This window comes from Lolium rigidum, unplaced genomic scaffold, assembly GCF_022539505.1.
Source record: "Lolium rigidum isolate FL_2022 unplaced genomic scaffold, APGP_CSIRO_Lrig_0.1 contig_12949_1, whole genome shotgun sequence".
Classification (NCBI taxonomy): domain Eukaryota; kingdom Viridiplantae; phylum Streptophyta; class Magnoliopsida; order Poales; family Poaceae; genus Lolium; species Lolium rigidum.
In genome coordinates, this window is record NW_025899830.1 from 499336 (window position 1) to 522708 (window position 23373).

The 23373-nt window shown below is 46.7% G+C and overlaps 1 protein-coding gene across 1 annotated transcript; it reads right to left on the reverse strand.

The window, feature by feature from the left end:
* Positions 1-10757: 10757 nt before the first annotated feature.
* On the reverse strand, positions 10758-12755 carry LOC124680330 (E3 ubiquitin-protein ligase RNF185-like). The gene is made up of 2 exons (XM_047215403.1): positions 12606-12755; positions 10758-11624 (listed from the first exon to the last, which is right to left on the reverse strand). The coding sequence occupies exon 2, from the start codon at positions 11596-11598 to the stop codon at positions 10906-10908; it is 693 nt and encodes a 230-aa protein (XP_047071359.1). The 5' UTR covers positions 11599-11624; positions 12606-12755; the 3' UTR covers positions 10758-10905.
* Between the last annotated feature and the right edge of the window lie 10618 nt (positions 12756-23373).

Genomic DNA, 23373 nt, shown 5'->3' on the forward strand with positions numbered 1-23373 from the left:
AGATAAACCCCCATCAACCAAATGTGGGATCACACCTTCAATCTGGCCATCAGACTTAGCTCGCTCTATGAGTATTGCCAACATATCCGCTACAATGTTAAACAACATCGGTGATAACGGATCCCCTTGGCGTAACCCCTTTCGTGTTTGAAAATAGTGGCCGGTGTCATCATTAACCCGGATAGCCACACTACCTCCATACACAAAATCGTAAATTAGAGCGCGCCACTCAGGAGAAAAACCTTTCATCCTAAGTGTCTGCTGCAGAAAAGACCACTTAACCTTGTCATACGCCTTTTCGAAATCTAATTTTAAAATTACCCCGTTTAATTTCTTAGAATGTAACTCATGTACCGTCTCATGCAACACTGCCACTCCATCAAGGATATTCCTTCCTTGCATAAAAGCGGTCTGTGAAGGTTGAACGACATGATCCGCAACCGTATTAAGTCTAATGGTGGCCACTTTCGTGAAAATCTTGAAACTGACGTTTAAAAGGCAGATAGGTCTATATTGTTGAATCCTTTCTGCCTCATTAACCTTCGGTAACAAAATTACTTCACCAAAATTTAGACGAAATAATTCCAGTTGTCCTGTGTGAAGATCACCGAACAAATCTAGAAGATCCGATTTAATAGTATCCCAAAAGGTTTGATAAAACTCTGCTGGAAAACCATCTGGACCCGGTGCTTTGTTGCATTCCATTTGGAAAATAGCCTTCTTAACATCATCCTCAGAATAAGGTGCGGTTAGTAGGCCATTTTCTTCCATAGAAACTTTGGGTATATCTTCCGTTAAGTCCTCGTTAAGAGAGAAAGAGCTTTCCTCCGGAGGACCAAACAGGTCTTTATAATAATTAGTAATGTACGATTTAAGCTGCTCGTGGCCTTCAATCACCCCTTCTTCTTGTACAAGAGAATGAATACGCTTTTTCCGATGTCTGCCATTGGCTAAACCATGAAAATATCGCGTATTCGAGTCTCCTTCCAAAATGAATTGGGCTTTAGATCTTTGATACCATTTGAGTTCCTCTTCACGAAGAAGACTCGCCATTTGTGCATTGGATTGATTCTTAAGATCAATCTCCTGCGTAGACAGCGGTCTCACTTCCGCGATGGCCTCAAGATCATCAATCTCTTTAGACAAGCGAGCCTTCTCTTTTTTCAAAAAACCCGCCATATGAGCAGCCCAACCAGAGAGATGCTTGCGCATAGCGCGCATCTTATTATTCCATCTCAAAATTGGCGAGCCACCCCGGACTGGTCTTTCCCAAACCGTCTTAACCATCTCATGAAAACCCTCACGATGTAACCAACCAAGTTCAAATTTGAACGGTCGCTTACAAACAGGTCGAGGATTCCCGGTGGTTAATAGGATAGGAGCATGGTCGGACAGTTTTTCGATACGTTCTAGTGCACGGACGGACACCATAGGATATTTTTGTTCCCATTCGGTATCCATCAACACGCGATCTAGTTTTTCGTATGTGGGTTCAGGTAAACTGTTGGCCCAAGTAAACTGTCGACCCGACATGAAAACCTCTCTTAAATCTAAGCTATCAATGACAGCATTAAACAAGAAAGGCCAATGTCCATCAAAAAGACCTTTGCTTTTCTCATGAGGGAATCTCAGCAAATTAAAATCCCCTCCGATTAAAATCGGGTGCGGATTATCTTTTGCAAGATTTACCAACTCACGTAAAAAGTCGGCCTTAAAGGCGTCTTGGGCAGCACCATACACAGCGACCAGACTCCAAATGAAACCATCTGCTTTGTTCTAATATCGAGTTTAATATGATACTCGCCATCGGAACTAGCTAAGACTGTCATGGTGTCTATACGGACGCCCGATAAAATACCCCGAGATCTACCACGAGGCGGGCGAGAAAACCACTCGAAAGTTAATCCCGCCGGATATCCGGTCGAGAAAACTGCGTGAGAAATTTCGCCTGCCCGTCTCAGATATAGCGATAAAATCTAAATCATAGTCTCTACAACCATCAGCAATGTGAGAATGTTTAGCCAAGTCACCAAGACCTCTGCTATTCCGAAACATGCCATTCATCGAGAGACTATTTTAGATTTAGTATTTTTGCCATATCTACGAGACTTCTTACCAGCGGACGATCTAGAACCACGAGCAGAAGCATCAAGATCATAAACCGAACTGAGCTCTGAGTGTTCTAAATCGACCTCCGTAACACTCCCAACTATAGCCGAGAGAAGATGACCATCTAGGATGTCCTCATCTTCATCATCGTCTATGGTTGAGGTGGCAGGCTCAGTGGATCCATTTGAAGCAACCGTTAAACGGTCAAGCTCCATTTGTCTCAACACATTAGCCGAAGCTACAATCTCATCAGACCGACTACCTAAAGAGACCCCTACTCTACATAAATTAGATGCAATTCGAGAATCCGAAAAAGAAGTAAACGACTTGGCTGTATGTTTAGTACCTGCCGTGTCGAGGTTCAGTTCCGCCTTGCGCCGCATAGCTCTCTGCATCACATCTTCATCCGTGACACCCGCTCCATCCTCCGCCACCGCATACCTCCCACTCCTCCTCACTGTCGGCTGCATAGCCGGTGGAGGACCCGTGGGCTGAGGCTGCGGTGCGGCTGGTGGGGGAGACGGACTCGAGCGAGGCGAGGCAGAAACCATAGACGACGTCGAAGGAGGAACAGGCAGTGCAGGGGTGGATGTCGAGGAAGCCCCCTGCACCGAGCTCGGCCGCGACGCCGCTGCCCCTCTAGGTGACGGAGGTGCGCAAGGTGGGCTGGGGCTCCTCTCCAGCCCGACCTGCACTCCCGTCGGAGAGAGGCTCGACGCCACCACCCCAGCAGGCGAAGGAGACGCGACGGGTGGGCTGGGGCTCCTCCCCAACCCGACCGGTACCGCCACCGAAGGAAAGACTTGGGGCGACCCTGGCCCCATCCTCTCATCAGCAGCGCCAGGGGGCGGCTGCTGCCCAGCCCGGCCCGGTGCCGGTCCCTGCTGGCCCCCGCCAAAGGAGATGGTTCCTGGTGGAGCGATCGAGCTCGGCATCCTGTATAGAAGCGGTGGATCCCAAGTGATGTAGCTGGTACCATCTCGAGTAAGGTGGTGGCAGAGAGCACGGCGCCTAGCACGAGCCGGTGGCATTAAGCACAACGCCTAGCTCGAGCCCGTCGTGGCCCCTGACCAACGTAAGTTGTTTACCATTTTTAACTAACTTATTGACAACTACTTTGTTAAGTTGCTTTCTAGTAATTTTTAACTTGGCTAAACATTGATGCTAAGTTGCTTTCCGCTAAAGTTGATGTAACATTGATGCTAAGTTGCTTTCTGGTAAAGTCGATGTAACATTGATGCTAATTTGCTTTTTGGGTAATGTTTAAGTTGTGTAAACACTAATAATAAGTTGATTTCTAGATAATGTAAAGTTACGTGAACATTGATGCTAAGTTGCTTTCTGTTTAATGTTTAAGTTGCATAAATAATGATGCTAAGTTGCTTTCTAGGTAATGTTCAAGTTGCTTTAACAATGATGATGAGTTGTCTAAACATTGATGCTAAGTTGTCCTATGGGTAATGTTAAGTGATATATACTGGTCATGAAATTGCTAATCTAGATAGATGTACCATACGACAAGACATTTTTTTTGATTTTTTGGCGTTTATATGTTCAACAAGGGACAAACAAGTTACTAATGTCAATTTTATATTTAAAAAAAATTGGTGGGTAGGGATCTTAGTTTTTTTTTCCATTAAGTAAGTTGTGTTTTTATGCTAAGTAAGTTGCATATCTAAGGATCTGAGTTGTTTCTTGTTGCTTATTAAGTTGCATATATAGGGACCTTAATTGTGTTTTTCTGCTAATTAAGTTGCATATCTAGAGATCTGAGTTGTTTCTTGTTGCTTATTAAGTTGCATATATAGGGACCTCATTTGTATTTTTCTGCTAATTAAGTTGCATATCCAGAGATCTGAGTTGTTTCTTGTTGCTTATGAAGTTACATATATAGGGACCTTAGTTGTGTTTTTCTGCTAATTAAGTTGCATATCCAGGGATCTAAGTTGTTTCTTGTTGCTTATTAAATTGCATTCATAGGGACCTTAGTTGTGTTTTTTTGCTAATTAAGTTGCATATCCTGGGATCTGAGTTGTTTCTTGTTGCTTATTAAGTTACATAAATAGGGACCTTAGTTGTGTTTTGGGATGTCTGATTCTTTTTTGTATGCTTATTAATAAGTTGCATATCCAAGGATTTTTGTCCCTTTTGTTTGCTCAGTAAGTTGCAAAGCTAGGGATTTTAGTTGTTTCTTGTTTGTTTATTAAGTTGCATGTCTAGGGATATCACTTGTGTTTTTGGATGTGTGATTCTTTTTTGAATGCTTATTAAGTTGCATATCCAGAGATCTCTTGTTTGCTCATTAAATTGCATATCCAGAGATCTTAGTTTATTTTTATGTGCTCATAACATATACTTTTGACTTTTTGAACTGGGACAAATCTGGATAGGAGCAAGGAGGGAGTAGTTGCTTTTTAGACCAGGAGATATCTGTATAGGAACAAGGATGGTGCTTGATCTTCTTGAAGCAATTAACAGCCAATTGAGGAGCTTTAATTTCTTCATTGTTAGAGTTTTCTTTTATTTTTCAACCAACTTTGTTATTTTCAACTAATTGTCAAGTTGTACATTTGTATAGCGCTGTATTGTTGATATTTTGAACAAGGACAAAGGAGAACTATTAACCGCAGTTTCCTTTTCTATTTCCTTGCCGATTTGGAGGCTATGTACCATTTTGCGGTAATTTTGTTGAGAAAATCACGCTAGTGTAGCACAAATGAAAACAACTGGAGGAAGTACCAATTTTACACCTAGGATAGCCTAAAATTATGAGGCGGAAGGGGTCCAAGGGTAGGCTATGTCCATACTTTTGGAAATAACGAGAGGCAGGTGAGGACCGAAAATAGCTACCATGTTGTTGGGCCTTTCCTTTTATGAACGAGGGCCAGTCGACGATTAACCAGCCACCGGTTGCTGGCTAGATGTGTCCTTTTGTTTTCAAACAAATCTCTTGCATCTGATGGATTTCATCTCGGTCAGGACTCTAGTCCACCACCGCAGGCCCTAGCCCAGATGCATTACGCACAGTCGCACGGGCCCTTCACGTCCAGGACCAAGGACATGCACGCATGGATGGGCCTTTGCCACTGCTACGATGCCACGACGGCGCGCCTCGCCGAGCCGAGTCCTGCACGAACACACACGAACACACGCTCCATCATAGCTGCTCCACCGATCGATCTAGTCGATCTGCCACCGCCGCCATGAGCGCTCCATCTGATCTACCACCGCCGCCATGAGCGCCCCATCTGATCTGCCGCATACTACATGCTTTAATGTTTTCTGATGGCTCTCCGGTGTCGCCGAATTTAATCTTCTATACCTTTTGCTCAATCGATCCTCTCGAGTTTCCACCAGCAGCTTGCAAGCTCTTCCGCCTTCCTCCTGATCATCTAGCATACCACAAAACGAATAGATCATCTCATCCGGCGACACCCCTACCTCTAGAACGGCAACCGGCGCCCGAACCTCGCTCTGATACCACTTGTTACAGTTGTAGGCGGATTTGTAGATATACAGAGGACCAAGCAATCAGAGCACATGATGACGACACCTATATTTGTTAACGCAGTTTGGCAACTTGCCTACTCTGCGGGGCATAATTACGGGCACTACTTCCCATTGATACCGCTGCACCGGCTGCCTTGATCGCCGGCACAAATCGCTGGCTCCCCTTGCGCGCATGCGGCTCCCCTTGCGCGCATGCTGCTATCAAGTCGTCATAGTCGTCATATGTTACAAATGTGGTGCCCCTCACATTATATGGGATGCCTAGGCTACTCGTGTCCGACTCGAACATTACATATATATCGTATCCACGCCTATTAAAACTCAGAGTTCAAACGTAACCTAACTCGTACACTAAAATTCAACACAAACACATTAGAGTTGTACACTTGTACTACACGAATGAACTGTTGCAACACTCCTTAGAGTTCTTTTGAATTGAAAAACAACTGGTACAAAGTTGTAGGTCATACATCAGCACTGTTTTAGTAGATCAGGTTTCGTCTTTAATTTTCCAAAGACGTACATTTGGAGGTAAAATCATTCATTTAATCCGTGAAATCAAAGAGAAAAGTAAAATTTGGTGATAGAGAATAAGCCGGGTCCATGGGTTAATTATCAACTCAGTATATTACAACTCCTACTTCAAACATGGAAAACCTCCTATGCTTTCTCAACATTGTTTTTTTTTTTCGAGGATACACCATGAAAAGGTGTATCAATCATATAGAAGAAAGCCAAAGAAGGCAAAGTTGATGCTGCCCACAAGGGGGAGCAGCTCCCCACGCACGCCTACTCTCCTAGCTGCCACGGGAGAAGACTAGGATCAAGAAAAGCAAAAAGGGTGCCACGGAAGAGCTTGGCCAGCCGCCACCTATCAAACTCCAGACTAATCCTGTCTCTAATGGTGAACTGCGAAGCCGCCACGCCGTTGAAGACCACATCGTTCCGGTGCCTCCAAATACACCAGAAAACTAGGATGATCGCGGTCCACATGTCCCGCCTATGAGCCGCCGGGCAGGTACGAGAAGACCACCACTCCAGAAGCTCGGTGTCCGCTGCTGGGAGCCAGTCCTCCTTGCCCCAACAGCGAAGGGCCCAAAACCAGACCTCCCGCGACACCACGCAGCCAAGGAGCAGATGCTGCAGGGACTCTGGCTCCTGGTCGCACAAAGGACAGGCCGGTGGGCGAGGCAGGCCACGTCTCTGAAGTCTATCCGCCATCCAACAACGGTTCTTCGCGGCGAGCCACGCAAAGAACTTGCAACTATAGGGAGCCCGGGAGAGCCAAATCTCATCGGAGATAGGAGCCCTCACCTGTCCCGCGAAGAAGGCTCCATACGCCGACTTGGCGGAGTAGCAACCGTCAGGCGACCATCTCCACGGAGGCAAATCCTCTCGCTCGGGGTCCAAGTGGAAGTTGGCCAACCTCCGCGCGAGAACGAAGAACTCTGGGAGAGCCTCGACACTCATATCGGGGCCACAATCGCGAAGCCACTGGCCCGAGAGGCCCTCCCTCACCGAGCATGCCGCTGCTCTCCTCCTCGAGACCATGCTAACCACGTTCGGAGCGATCTCCGCCACTTTGGCCCCGTCTAGCCAGCGATCCGTCCAGAATCTAGCCCGGTCGCCATTGCCCACCGTGTAACAAATAGCAGCGTCCGAGATTGCCATGCAGAGGCTGGGGAGTTGAATGTTGAACTCCGCCCAAGCCTTTGACGGATCCACCTTTTGCAGCCACGCCCAACGACATCGAAGGGCAAGATTGAGGAGGCGAAGGTTCGGAATACCTAGGCCCCCAAGCGGCTTTGGGGAAGCCACTTTGTCCCACGCGACCAAGCAGTGACCGCCCGAGATCTCCCGCCGCCCTTTCCAAAGGAAGGCGCGACAAATCTTCAACAACGCCTCGATGACCTTCGGAGGGATGTCCAGAGACATCATGGCGTGAACCGGGATCGCTGAGAGAGTAGTCTGGACCAGAATGGTCCTCCCTCCACGGGTGAGAAGATTGGCACACCACGGCTGCAGCCTATTGGCCGCACTGTCCACCACGGGCTGTAGCTGTGCCGCTGTCACCTTTCTAAGTTCAAGGGGGAGTCCCAAGTAGTTGAAAGGGAAAGAGGCCACCTCGCAGCCTAGGATAGAGCTGGCCAGGTCCATTCTCAACATTGTTGTTCGTGCCTCATCGGTCTCCACCGCGACTGAAGTTCATTCGGGTGCGATATGATGGAGAAGCCACGTGCCTAAAATCTTGTCTACTTATGCATGTCTCACAAAGGAGAGCAATCCAACAAATCAAATTGACTTTGACGGGTTTAGTAGGTAAGCCGTTGGTCAACTTTTGGGCCAATGCTAGACATAGACACACACACGCTTGCCATTTTCTCTCCCTCTTTCTCTTATTTTACCTTGACAGGGTGCATGAATTCAAATAGCATAAAATTGGCAATTCAAATAGAAGAATGGCCGGATGAAAATCTAAAGCACGGAATTTTGAAGACCCTATGAAGCAGTCGCTTACAGAGGCATCGTGGGAAAATGAGCTCACCTTAACGGCCGCAAGACATTACGAGTTCTACATCAGTGTATGACTATGACCTGAACAAAAACGCACCAATCTGACTAGTAGTTACATACTTACATTGATCAAAGCATGAAGATCTCCTACCCCAGGTAGTACTAGTAGCTTGGTCTACACCTCGTTGAGATCATTAGGCAGGCAGTGGTGGTTGCTATTCCAGATGTCCAGTCATCTCTTTTCCAGCCACCCGGATACTCCTTGGCCTGATGACATCCATCTCCGTATGCTGATGTCGATCCGCACTGCCATGAAGTATCTGGGTGCCAGGTACAACCTGCCGAGGTCCGATGCAATCCAGCTTAGCGGGTATGTTATATCACTCGCTACCATAGTATTTCCAGATGCTTCTTATTCCAAACTTGTTACGGGGCAAGTGAAAATTCTCATACACCAGGAAAGCAAGAAGAGACGGCCTTTTCCTAGCATGCTTAAAGGTTTTCCATGAAAATCGAGATATAAAACAGTGAGTTGGGAAGGGTGGCTGGTGACTGGTGAGTAGTAAAGGAACGCTACGGAAAGGGGTAGATATGTTGGAATAATGGAGCACTAGATATTTGGTAAGAGAGCCACCTCAGAAGGATTTAACTCAGGTAGGAATTGCCCATCAAAGTCTCCTCACTAACTGTCAGCCGAGGATCTCCAAGCATACGTCGATTACGGCTCGTCACGAGAGACAAGAACAAAATGATTCAAGTGTGACTCTTTATTGATGAGGAACATACTTTTTTTTTTCGAAATGGTAATGAGGAACATACTTAGACAAGGCCAAAAGATACATCTAGATTCTACGGATGCGCTTGTTCAGGAGAAAGTTCAGCCAAAATGGCAACCGCAGATACATGACTAACAGAGGGGTTAATCTCTCAGTTCAAAAAAAAAGGGTTAATCTGTAATAAGCAATTCTTTAAATCCTAACACATGGCGGCACCATCGAGTTATAGTAAGTTCTAACTTCAATCTGAGTGTATGAGTATGACCCGAAAACTCAGTTATCTGACTAATGTAGTTATACATACATAAACACATCGACCAAAGAAGCAACTGAAGCACACTTGTAGTACCTACTAGGTTGGTCCGTCAACTAGTCGCTACGCGGGCAGAGGTTGTGGCTATTCCACTGATCGCCTCTACGTACAAACAATTTCATATGCTCTATCGGATTCTCGCCTATGTCACTATGTATAACTCCTGATTACTTTGTTTCACAACTGAAAATAGACCATGTGCTTTCATCACAGTTTAAGAAAGGTTATGTATGTGCTTGTGGCTGTTGCTAATTTGACAGGAAAATTCAACCTTTGTAGGCAACAAATTACATGGCTGTAAATTACCAAAATAAAGCTGACGTTTTGCGAGCTTGGAACCTTAGACACTATTGTTGGTTCGATGCTTAAATATTAACTAGTTGATAATATTTTCTGATATATCCTCTTGTGTTGAAAATGCATACCCAGCATACATGCTCATGTGTTGTGTACTGATCTTTGGTGATGTTTGATTGAAACACTGCACTAGATTTGGGGTATTAGGGGGGACAGATGTGATAGAGGTTGCAAGTTCATAAGTTTATTATATCGTCTGGCGAGTCTCAGACACGCTCTGTTTAATTGCTACTCTATTTCAGCATTTCTTGGTTAAGGACCTGTGCATGATAAGTTTGTCCAATTGCTATTACTATATGCTCATTTACCAAACTATATTTTGTAGCTTCATTAAAGAAGTTGTTGATCAAAAAGAATCTGGATGATCAAGGAAGGTGACTATTAGTGTAGCTTGCGGATCAGATCTACACTCCCCAATCCAATCCAGTGCCTCCGTCTCCATCTGTGTACAAACCATGGATTTTCCCTGCAAAGTTGTCCACATGAGGTTACCCTAAGAAGCATGTGCCGCATCCATAGACGAGACGTGTAGCTGTCAAATTATCGGCGTGAGAAAACTGAGCAATGAACTGTGAAAATGGGGAATCACGCAGCGTGCACCGCTGGAATACAAAAATCCAGTTCAGGTTTGTTTTCATCAGTGTGGTCGGCGCAACATGCTAATCTGGCGTGGTGGTGCATCGGAACTGCTTTCGACCGTGCCAAATTTGCAGGTTCTTTTGCACGTGCAACAGAGGTTTGGAGCGGCAACATCATCATTACAAGACAATGAAATATGCAGCATCGAGAGGTGACTGTAGGTGCTGATTTGCCCGAACATAAGGTGAGTATGGTCGATATTCAGAAAGAACCGAGGTTGATCTCAAGTGCTCAACCAATTTTTTTTTTCATCGTCAAGAAGAACCACTGTAGTACAACATATCATGTTTACTTGATGAATTAAATAAGGTTAAATTACTGTCGAATGAATGAAATGACCTGGTGCAAACAAGACACTTCTTACATGTACTGCAAATGTGGTCCAGTATAAATGGATACAGTATACAGACTACCCACAAGGAGACTACCTCCCAATTGTACATCACATTCACCAAAAGCTGAAAGCTACACAAATTACACAATCATCCAAATAACACATATGATGCTTTAACATGTTGAAGCTTATCCAAATCTACATACATGGACACTTCGTATAAACATTCCAACTAACTTAAGTCACATTTTGTAGATGGATAAGCCCACACAATAACACCACCCCAGGAATTCTAGCAATTCTTACCACCAAACAACCATTACACCTGCAAACTACTGACAACTTCAATTAAATTAAAATGCAAGCAGGCTCGCAATCACAAGAACTCCAACCATGAGTAGCAGGGCCTTCAGGTAGACATCTGCCTGCTGTTGTTGTCCAAGAGGTCCTTGGCGGGGGACGCCATGGGCAGGCCCCATATGCCCGCCGTGGAACCCATGGCCATGGCCATACCCGTAGTGAAACCCAGCAGGCTGGGCATAGGCAGTTGGATCAGGAATACCATGCATTTGGAAGCTAAGCATAGGGAACAGACCCCCGAATGCGGCGGAGAAGGCGTAGTTACCCCACCGAGCATTTGCCAACGGGACTCCTGCACCCATGCCCATGAACCATGGATTCGCATGGGCATTCCCGAAGTTGTTGTTAGGATCAGCCTGTTGGGCTGTTGCAGGCCTCTGGCCAGCTGGGCGGTTAGGAATGTCAGCTCCAGGTGTGTTCTTTGACCTTGGATCGACACGGTCCTTGCCACGACCATAGAGAGGAACAAGCTTGTCTTCTTCAACGATGGCCTTGCACACAGGGCACTCTGGAGTGTGCGCGTGCATGTGCAGCCACCGGTAGAGGCATGGCCAGCAGAACAGGTGGCCGCAGAGAGTTACTATTGGCTCTTGTGGCAACTCAAAGCAGATATTGCACTCGAAGCTCCCCCCAGCAGCATCACTGCTGCTGCCAACGCTCGTTGATTCACCAACGTTTGTAGCCATCTTCCAGTTCTCGGGGGTGAAACAAGCTGCAACATCCAGTGATAATACAGTCAGAAACACTGCCAGGAGTAGCTATGTCAAAAGAGGAGAAAACCTGTGCAACATTGCAAGCAGTTATAAACATGTGAAAAATCACTAATACGATTTCTACAGAAAAAGAATTTACTTAACACGACAGAACGTTACTTATTCTTTACCAAGACTGCAAGTACTAAAGGGTCTAAATTGTGGCTTCTGGGCAAATGTAAAAGTCACATCATCCATGTTGATAGAACAAAGTAGTTACTCTAACAAGCAAACCACCTAGAAATACTCCATACAGTTGAAACCTTCTTATAAAAACAATCGCCTTGCATAAGAAAAACATATGATAATTGTGATCATAACTACTTTGGTATCCACCCATTTACTCTGGAGATTCGGCTATTTCTTAGGATAAACATGTCATCTGCTGACCAGAAGCTCTCACCCAAAACGTGACTGGCTTTATTTCTGAAAACAAGAATATCTTCTAGAAGGATAACCTTATATTCACAAAACAAATTAAGCAATCCACTAACCTACAGATTTCAAATTCAACAAGCAAAACTCTATTTACAAATAATTACTGTCGGTTATCCATAGAGGAACATCTACGACCAGAGATAAGAGACCAATTTGCGCTGAAAATCACATCACAAGATCAGTTTTCGATAAAAGACTTAGGAAATGGAATTATCGAACGAATCGATCTATTCCAACAATAGGAGAAGATTCTAGACTGTTCTCCTCAAAAGATCTAATTTCCCCCAAAGTAAAATTTCACGCCCCGTACAGCCGCGCCTGCGGATCCGACTCCGCAACCTACCTTTCTTCCTCCTCTCGATTCGCCAGGACGCCGATCGATAGCCGACCGCCAGACTGACCGAGAAAATCCCATCGAACGAATCCGTCCCCGCACGACACACCTAGGCCCTAAATCAAGGCAGAATTTGAAGCGGAATCTGATGGGGAGGAAGCACCATTACCTCCGACGAGCCAGGGAGCGGAGGCCGACCGGCGACCGCGGCGGAGGAGGAGGGGGGAAGGGGAATTATTCGATCCGACGGCGAAACCACGGTGGACGACCTTGACGACGGAAACCCCGGCCGTATAAAATTGGGGAGGACGCGCGCCACACCTGGAAGATTCCAGAATCTGGACGCCTACGCGGCTGAAATCACGGGGAAAGGCGTCTCCCGTGAAAGGACGCGGAAACTTCTTGGCAAAACAGCAGGGCACTTCACGCAAGGAATCGCAAAAAACAAAAAAAAGAAAAAAAAGGTTCACTACATAAGTGGCTACAGATTTATTTAAAAAGGGGAAAAGTACCTACAGATCAGGTCACGTGTATTTTAATTTTACCTCCCTTTTAAAACATAAGTATTTTTTAAAAATCTATGGGAATGGAGGTGCTCTCTCTGATTTATATTAATTTATTAACTTTGTTTAGATACAGATGTATTTATTAACAAACGCGTCTAGAAAAAAGTGAGTCAATTAATTTTGATTAGAGAGAAAGTACTCTGTAGTATTTTTTTTCATTAAGACATGCCTAAATCCCAGTCATAAGACGGGTTACGCAATCAAGGTAGTTCATCACCCGTATGCACAGTTCATCATTGTCTATCCTAGCACCCAAATTTGATGGCAATGTACATTTCGTTCCCATTGAATAGTAGGCAAAGTTCATAACTAAAATGTGACTTACTTCTAGAAGCAAATTTCATCCAAAAATGAACATTTACATAAACGTGTATAACGCTCAAGTTTTCCAAACTTCACTAGATAATTGGGTTGACGTGTATAACTAGTATATCACACACGATTAGTGCAGTCTTGTCAAACCATAGGTGGATCGGATACCTCCAATGGTTCAATGCAACGTAGCATCATCAACTGATCTTTGCTTATAGACCAGATCCTGCCACATGTAGGGATCTTTGGGCATCTCAAATAATTTCTGACGCCTCCTATTTCCATTTCTAAAGTCTAAAAACCCTTGTTGACACACAACTATCACCAAAAATTGTGAGTGTAAACCGCTAAATGGATCGATATGAGAAGCACATGTCCGTCCCTTGGCATGAGCATCTTCCATTTCATCTCTTATGATTTAGTGTACTAAATTCTTCGCCATGCACCACTTGAAGTGAAACACCTGATTTTCTCTTTCGTTTGTAGAGAATGAGCTACTACCACGCAACAACTCGCTTCGTTTTCTTATATTTATATATGAGACCATATGTATTTGAATACGGTAGGAGAGCGGCAAGATTTCTAGCACCATGGGAGGTTGCGGTTATTAAATGTCTACCAATGAGAGTATTCTCTATCTTTAATAGAGTAGGGGGTGATCGAGGTAGATGCTTAGTTGGTACTTCATGTACTCTAGAGGATAATTCTCTATCTTGAAGAGAATATCTTCTATCTAGAGGACGACATATGTCTTGCTATGTTCATAAATGTAACAGAACCACTTTGTTAATCAAATAAATGTTGTTAGTTGCTCATAAGCATGCATGCATTTGCATTTAAAATTTGAGAAATATTGCACTCAAATGCTTTGAAACATTGTTCCCAAATGTTGCATTTTGCTTTAACAAAATTTTGTGCAAAAGTCCCCTAGAAAATTTGGGTCAAAATACCCTAAAATCATCAAAATTTGGCCCTGTTTTATTTTTTCCGAGAAAACCCTAAAGACCAGGGGGGTTTTCGCAAAAATCCCCCCCTGTCTTCTTCTCCACGCAGGCAGGCAGGCTCCTGCCTGTCGACGCCGTGGCCGTCGATGGAGCCGGCCGCCCGGATGCTCCACGCCGCCCCCTGGGCGCGGATAAAGGCCGTCGCCGCCCCTCCGAGAAGCCCCTGCACGCCTCCCTCCTCTCCTCCCCTTTTCTCTGGGCCGCACGGCCAAACCCTAGCCCCGGCCAACCTCGCCGTCGCCGCCGTTTGGCGCCTCCCCGCGCTCCGCTGACGAGCCAGGGAGCTCCGCCTCGACGCCCTCGACCTCCTCCAGCAAACGGCTACCGCCGGGGAGCCCTCTACAGCGCCAATCGGGCTTCGTCCCCGACGCCGGCCACCACCGTCCGTCGCCGATTCCTCCGCCGTCCGGCCTCCTTTCGCCTCGCCGCCACCTTCCCTGCGCTGCTGGTGAGCTCCTGCTCCTCGGGAGCTAGTCGCTGCTCCCTCTCCCCTTCTCTGGCACGCGCGCGCCGTCGACCCGGCCGCTCTGCCGCTCGGGCTCGCCGGAGGAGGGCCTCCGGTGACCATTAGCTGGCGGCTCCGCCCCCAGGTGGTTTCCCGTGGACGTGCGCGTCCAACGCGCATGCTCGCGCGCCCTCCCGCGCGCCAGAGCATCGTGGCCGAGCTCGTCTGGGAGCTCCAAGCCATGGATGACGTCGTGCTGACGTCATGATGACGTCAGCCCACCCCTTTTTATTTTCTGTTTTATTTAATAATTCAGAAAATGATGTATTATATATCAATTTGCTCAGAATTTAAAATCCTACATGTTTATGAGCATCTCATACATTATTACAACATTTAAACTTGCAAATGTAGTGAAACCCTAATACAACCCTCTCATATGGTGGTGTCCGATGCCTGACACCCCCTTTAATTTGACGATGCACCTAGGGTTACTCAATTCTATTAACATGACATATCATTCATCTTGTATGCGCATTGCATTATGCCATGTGGTGATTGTTTATTTCCCTTTCCGGTGTTTGGTTCTTCGCGATAGGATCTGAGCCGGAGTCCGACGTCAACGCCACCGAAGAACAGTACCCATCCGCTGAGGGACAAGGCAAGCCCTAACCTGGTTCATCTATGTTTTCGAAATGTTTTATCTGTGGTTCCTACATATCGCATACGATTCAACTGTCTTTTATCGATAGATAGAGTTACCCTATCTATTGCATGTCCGACCTCTGTAGCCTCGATACCACGATCCACTGCTCCTAGCATAACTAGGTTTGGCATGTGTGCGTCGCGAGAGCCTTTATCTCTTATGCTTAGCCATGCTTAGTTGTTACGCTACTACTCCGGTCTTCGGGCTGGAGCCTTACAATGAAATGAATCTAGCATGACAGGTTGACGTGGTAAGTGTAGAGATATTGTTAAACATGATTAAAGGCTCAGACGAGAGGCCACATTGGGATGTGGTGGGTTGTTTCGTTTCGCCGACCCTAGGAACCGAGTTCTCGCCTCTTGAACCAAGACCGAGCGTACAACCACACGAGGCCCTATTATGGTACCCTCTCGACTCACTAACTTGCCTAGTAGATTCCATGAGTCACATAGTTTGCGCGTTATTTGGACATATGCATTGAAAATGTTTGTGAAAAGGTGCATAGCATACGAGGTAGGTAAGCGTGGCCGAGGTGGCTTGGGTTAGAGTCCCCGGTGAAACCCACCTCGCCTCACATCGTTAAGGACCGACTTCGGGACTTGACCCGTTACGGCGGAACAATCCTTAGCGCGTGACTCATGGTCTCGGCGACAGCAAGGTAAAGGTCGTGGTCGACCACCCTCTGCCGGCTTTCCAAGGAAGAGAGCTAATATATTGGCATTAAGAGTCGGTTGGCACGTGTGGGTAAAGTTGTGCACCTCTGCAGGGTTAAATCTTTTCGAAAAGCCGTGTCCACGGTTACGGACGACTTGGGAATGGATTCCGTGATCATAGACAACTTTAACTCGATCGTAAAACTTGGCAAACAATGTGTGTTTACGGACACCTTCTTCGGGTGTTGAGGGGGTGATCCGAGGATAGTGGTTCGAGATGATGAAGATTGGTGGATACAACATGATGATCAATAGAGATGGAGATGTCGCTCTCTTATCCCCTTTCAAAGGTTACGAGTAGTCGAACTTCTCTTCTCTCTCATCTTACAAAGGAAAAGCGGCTTTACGCAAAAGAAGATCTACCGGAAAGCCCGCCTACCCGCTTTGCTAAAAGGTTGTACTAAGTCTTGCTTGAGTCCCTGTACTCAGCTTTGCATGCTTTTGTTTCGGATGAAGTCGCTACGGCCGAAGGTGGTTTCTACGTTAACATCGATGGTTAGTTTGGAGTTCCCAGGCAGCGGCACTGCGACTTATGGTCGGGACGTCGCTTTATGTTATGGCTTCTTAAGCCCTTTGCTATCTTGTTATTTAGAATAACATAATTTGCTTCCGTTGCTTGTTGAATATTGGGTCGGTGACCTCTGCGTGTAATAATTTGGATCTTACTTCGTTAAGAGTTGTAATATATCCTTTTGAGTCGTAGAGTCACTTGTTGTGTTACCGATTCTCTCACTTGTAGTCTTCAGAGCTCGAGGTTAGGCTTATGTCGGACGAAGATCCGGTATTTGTCTAACCCCGATCCCGGGGTGCCACGGGTTTTGGTATCGGAGCGGGACTGCTCTGTAGGAAACCCTTGTTCAGCTGGTCGATGTTGAGTCTAGTTGTTGCGAAAACTATTTGAAAGCTAAAGTTTATTTGCAAAACTCTGAATAGGATTCTTTTTACTCCTTACCGGTGTCACTCTATCGTTGAGTCATCTTATCTGGTTTTGATTGGAAAAGGTTTCTCTTCTTTCCTATCAATTCAATATCTAGGATACACGGGTTTGGGTTATTTTTCTCCAGTACTCCGTATCTGGTTGCTTGTCTCAGAATTTCCAGAATGCCCAGTTAATCTGAAGCATTGTTCCTTTATTCTTGCTTCGGGTGCTTAGCATCCAATTGTTTGCCTTTATGTGACATGGTGATGGTATGTCATCTTTGCATTCCATCTTCATGGTTTGTGAATCGGTTAGTAGTGTGTACATTTTGTATGCTTGTTTAACTACTATGATCGATACGATGATATATCTTCATATCACATGTCTTCTCAGCAGGCTCATTGCATTCGGTACATGCTATCCTTCCGTTGAATCTTTCCGGTGAATCCGTGTCTCATGGTTTTTGTCTTCTCCTCAGGATGTCAGGCGGTACTAGAAGTGGTGCTGGCCGTGGTCGTGGTCATGGCCGTGGCAATGGTCGTGGAGATGGCCACGAGGAGAATCCCGACCTTCCTCCTCCTCCTTCTATGGTCCAACTTATGGCCATGTATGAAGCCAATCGCGCGGACAACATTAGGCTCCTTGAAAGGATTGAGCGTAACACGGCTCGGCGTCATGAGGAACAAGTGGGGATCCGAAGCTTCATCCGCCTCACCCCACCGGTGTTCGGTTATTCCACCGAGCCACTTGATGCGCGACTACGGCTCCGTACCATTGAGCGCAAGCTTGAGGTTGCCCACGCTGCTCAAGCAGATTGGGTGAACTTTGCCACCTACCATCTTGAAGGAGCTGTCTGGTTCATGGTGGGAAAACTTCCTGTTGATGCGGCCTGCCGGTCATGTCGTAACTTGGCCGGAGTTTAAAGCTGCTTTCAGTGCATATCATATCCCGGAGGGTCCGATGGACGAGAAGAGAGAAGAGTTTACGAAGGCGACGCGAGGCGGTGGTTCTATCTCGTGATTATCAAGGTAATTTCTATCGTCTTGCACTGCTATGCTCTCGAAGAAACTTCCACCGATGCCAAGAAGCAAGCCCTGTTCCGCAAGGGACCGGATCCTGAACTTCGTCGAGATCTTCATCTCCTGGACTTCCCAACCTGCCAAGATCTTGTCAACAAGGCTATGAAGGCGAGAAAGAGGAAAGGTGGACTATGAGGAAAGTCGCAAGCGCCCTCGAGATAATTCTCGGTCCTCCGGATCGAGCAATCGGCGCCGTCGTGTTTTCATTCCATACGGTCGTTGTGCCTCGTGCTCCTAATGCACCAAAGTCTTCTGGTTATGCTCCTCGCCCACAAGCTCCAAACAATGCCGGCGGAACAAACTATCGTTCCGCTATGGGTAATCCAGGCAGTGGTGCGTGCTTCACTTGTGGTCAACCTGGCCACTTCAAGAGAGAGTGCCCTCACAGTGTTCATGGAGTTCCACAGTCAACTAAGTCTACCAAGCCTCCAGTTGCTTGGTCGTGGTCGTCGACCCATGTCACGGCAGAGGAAAGCTGAAGCAGATCCAAGCGTCATAATGGGTACGCTTCGAATCAACTCCATTATAGCTACAGTTCTGTTTGATTCTGGAGCATCGCATTCATTCCTATCCCAAGAGTTTGCCCAATTGCATGGGATAACCTTTGTGAAGTTGCCCTCTACCCTAATGGTTCAGTCCCCGGGTTCCATTTGGCGTACCAATATGGTTAGTCATGGGAATAAAATTGAGATTGGATATCTTCTTTTTCCGATTCCCCTCATTGCCCTCAAGTCAACCGACATCGATATCATTTTGGGAATGGATTGGCTAGCTAAATATCAGGCTGTCCTTGATTGTGCAGCCAGGTCTCTCACTCTAACCGATCTTTCCGGAAGCTCCATTCTGTATTGGTCTTCGGCAGCAACATCTCCATCAGCAGTACAGATTCATGATGCTGAGTTGTACGCCCTTGATGTCTTACCTCCGCTTGAAATTTCTGATGTTCCGGTGGTTTGTGACTTCCACGATGTCTTTCGGAAGAATTACACGGCATGCCACCCGATAGAAGTGTGGAGTTTGTCATCGAGCTGGTTCTCGGCATCTGCTCTGTTTCTCGACGTCCGTATCGTATGCCTCGAGAAGAGTTGGTTGAGCTGAAGAAGCAGATTGGAAGAGTTAGAAGGGAAAAGATACATCCAACCTAGTACTTCATCTTGGGGATGTCCCGCACTCTTTGTCAAGAAGAGGGATACCAATGTTCCGCGTACGGTTGTTGATTACCGGCCGCTCAACGCGGTAACCATCAAGAACAAGTATCCTCTACCTCGAATCAATGATCTTTTTGATCAATTGAGTGGTGCCACGAGTCTTTTCTAAGATGGATTTGAGATCGAGGCTACCATCAAATCAAAATCCGAACGGAGGACATTCCAAAAACGGCGTTCATGACTCGTTATGGTCTTTACGAGTACACCGTCATGTCCTTTGGCCTCACAAATGCTCCAGCCACTTTTATGCGGCTCATGAACTCAGTGTTTATGGAGTATCTTGACAAATTTGTCATTATCTACATTGATGATATTCTGGTCTACTCCAAAACCGAAGAAGAACACACTGAACACTTGCGTTTGGTGCTGACCAAGCTTCGTGAACATCGTCTTTATGCCAAGTTTTCTAAATGTGAGTTACGGCTACAAGAGCTCATCTTTCTTGGCCATGTGGTCTCTGCAAAAGGTGTTGCGGTCATTCCGGATAAAGTTCAATCCGTTCTTGACTCGGAAGACTCCTAAGTCAGCCAAAGAAATTCGAAGTTTTCTTGGATTGGCGGGTTATTACCGTCGATACATCGAGAATTTCTCCAAGATCGCCAAACCAATGACTGATCTTCTGAAGAAAGATAAGAAGTTTGAGTGGTCAGAAAAGGCCTGAAGAAAGTTTTCGGACTACTGAAAATAAAGCCGACTACCGCTCCGGTACTTGTCCTTCCGGATACAAGCAAAGATTTTGTCATCTTCACGTGATGCATCTCTTCAAGGGCTCGGATGTGTGTTGATGCAAGATGGCCATGTAGTGGCTTATGCCTCTCGACAGCTTGAAGCCACATGAGCTCAATTATCCAACTCATGATCTAGAGCTTGCAGTCGTGGTCCATGCTCTTAAGCAATGGCGACCTTACCTTTACGGTAATCGTTGCGAAGTTATACTCGGATCATCAAAGCCTGAAGTATCTCTTCACCCAACCGGATCTGAATCTCGGGCGGACAAGATGGTTGGAACTCATCAAGGACTATGATTTGGGTCTTAACTATCAGCCCGGCAAAGCCAACGTCGTTGCTCGACGCGCTAAGTCGGAAGTCATATTGCAACAATGCGATGCTCAAGCAATGTCAACCTGCCCTCCATGAGGAATTTGCAAGACTCAATCTTGAAGTTGTTCCTCAGGGATTCCTTGCTAACTTAGAGGTAAAACCCTCTCTTGAAGACCAGATCAAAGACGCTCAGAAGCGTGATTTGGGTATCACTAAGATCAAAGAGAACATTGCTAGCGGAGATGCTAAATGTTTCTCCGTCAACGATCAAGGTGTTGTCTACTTTGGTAACCGCTTGGTGGTGCCGAAGAAAAAGAACCTGAGAGAGCTGATTCTCCGAGAAGCTCACGAGTCTCCTCTATCTATTCATCCTGGAAGTACGAAGATGTATCAGGATCTCCGCCAAAGGTTCTGGTGGACCCGGATGAAAAGAGAAATTGCTCGCTTCGTAGCTGAATGCGACGTTTGCCGTCGTGTAAAAGCTGAACATCAAAGACCAGCTGGTACTCTTCAACCTCTATCTACTCCTGAATGGAAATGGGATGAAATTGGTATGGATTTCATTACCGGACTTCCCAAAACCCCGAAAGGAAGCAATGCTATATGGGTAATTGTTGATCGCCTATCCAAGGTTGCTCACTTCCTTCCTATCCGAGAAGACATTACTGCTAGCAAGTTGGCAGATCTGTATGTTTCCCGAATAGTCTCTCTTCATGGTGTTCCAAAGAAGATTATCTCTGACCGAGGAAGCCTGTTTACTTCCAAGTTCTGGGCTAGTTTCCAACAAGCTATGGGAACTCGTGTTTCCTTTAGCACGGCCTATCATCCTCAAACCGGTGGTCAAACCGAGAGGGTGAATCAAATCCTTGAAGACATGCTCAGGGCCTGTGTTATATCCTTCGGCAAGAATTGGGAAAAGTGCCTTCCATTTGCTGAATTCTCCTATAACAACAGTTTCCAATCTAGCCTCGGGCATGGCGCCTTTTGAAGCTCTTTATGGACGAAAATGTCGAACCCTCTCGAATTGGTCGAAACCGGTGAAAGAGCAGGTTCTTTGGACCGGACGTGATCAAGGAAGCAGAAGATCAAGTTGGCATTATCCGAGAGCGTTTGAAAGCTGCTCAGTCTCGTCAAAAGAGCAATTTTGATCGGCATCATCAAGAAGTTCGCTATGAAGTTGGCGAGCAAGCTTATCTTCGAGTCACTCCTTTAAGAGGTGTCCATCGATTCGGTATAAAAGGAAAACTAGCTCCTCGCTATGTTGGTCCTTTCCGCATCCTTGCTAAACGAGGTGCACTTGCTTACAAGTTGGAACTCCCTCCAACTTTTCTCGAAGTTCATGACGTCTTCCATGTCTCCCAACTCAAACGTTGCTTCAAAGATCCCATCCGTGGTGTTGATCACGAAACACTTGATCTCCAAGAGGATCCGACCTATCGAGAGTATCCTATCCGTATCCTTGATGAAGCTGAGCGTAAAACTCGGCGTCAAACCATCAAGTTCCTGAAAGTTCAGTGGTCTCATCACTCTGAGTCAGAAGCAACCTGGGAACGAGAGGATCGTCTCCGATCTGAGTACCCTGCCTTCTTTTCTAAAACTTAGGAATCTCGGGGACGAGATTCTTGTAAGGGGGGTAGAGTTGTAACAGAACCACTTTGTTAATCAAATAAATGTTGTTAGTTGCTCATAAGCATGCATGCATTTGCATTTAAAATTTGAGAAATATTGCACTCAAATGCTTTGAAACATTGTTCCCAAATGTTGCATTTTGCTTTAACAAAATTTTGTGCAAAAGTCCCCTAGAAAATTTGGGTCAAAATACCCTAAAATCATCAAAATTTGGCCCTGTTTTATTTTTTCCGAGAAAACCCTAAAGACCGGGGGTTTTCGCAAAAATCCCCCTGTCTTCTTCTCCACGCGAGCGGGCGAGGCTCCTCGCCTGTCGACGCCGTGGCCGTCGATGGAGCCGGCCGCCCGGATGCTCCACGCCGCCCCAGGGCGCGGATAAAGGCCGTCGCCGCCCCTCGAGAAGCCCCCGCACGCCTCCCTCCTCTCCTCCCCTTTTCTGCGGGCCGCACGGCCAAACCCTAGCCCCGGCCAACCTCGCCGTCGCCGCCGTTTGGCGCCTCCCCGCGCTCCGGCGACGAGCCGAGGAGCTCCGCCTCGACGCCCTCGACCTCCTCCGACAAACGGCTACCGCCGGGAGCCCTCTACGGCGCCAATCGGGCTTCGTCCCCGACCGCCGGCCACCACCGTCCGTCGCCGATTCCTCCGCCGTCCGGCCTCCTTTCGCCTCGCCGCCACCTTCCCTGCGGCTGGCCGGTGAGCTCCTGCTCCTCGGGAGCTAGTCGCTGCTCCCTCTCCCCTTCTCCGGCACGCGCGCGCGTCGACCCGGCCGCTGCGCCGCTCGGGCTCGCCGGAGGAGGGCCTCCGGTGACCATTAGGCTGGCGGCTCCGCCCCGGGTGGTTTCCCGTGGACGTGCGCGTCCAACGCGCATGCTCGCGCGCCCTCCCGCGCGCGCGAGCATCGTGGCCGAGCTCGTCCGGGAGCTCCAAGCCATGGATGACGTCGTGCGACGTCATGATGACGTCGACCCACCCCTTTTTATTTTCTGTTTTATTTAATAATTCAGAAAATGATGTATTATATATCAATTTGCTCAGAATTTAAAATCCTACATGTTTATGAGCATCTCATACATTATTACAACATTTAAACTTGCAAATGTAGTGAAACCCTAATACAACCCTCTCATATGGTGGTGTCCGATGCCGACACCCCCTTTAATTTGACGATGCACCTAGGGTTACTCAATTCTATTAACATGACATATCATTCATCTTGTATGCGCATTGCATTATGCCATGTGGTGATTGTTTATTTCCCTTTCCGGTGTTTGGTTCTTCGCGATAGGATCTGAGCCGGAGTCCGACGTCAACGCCA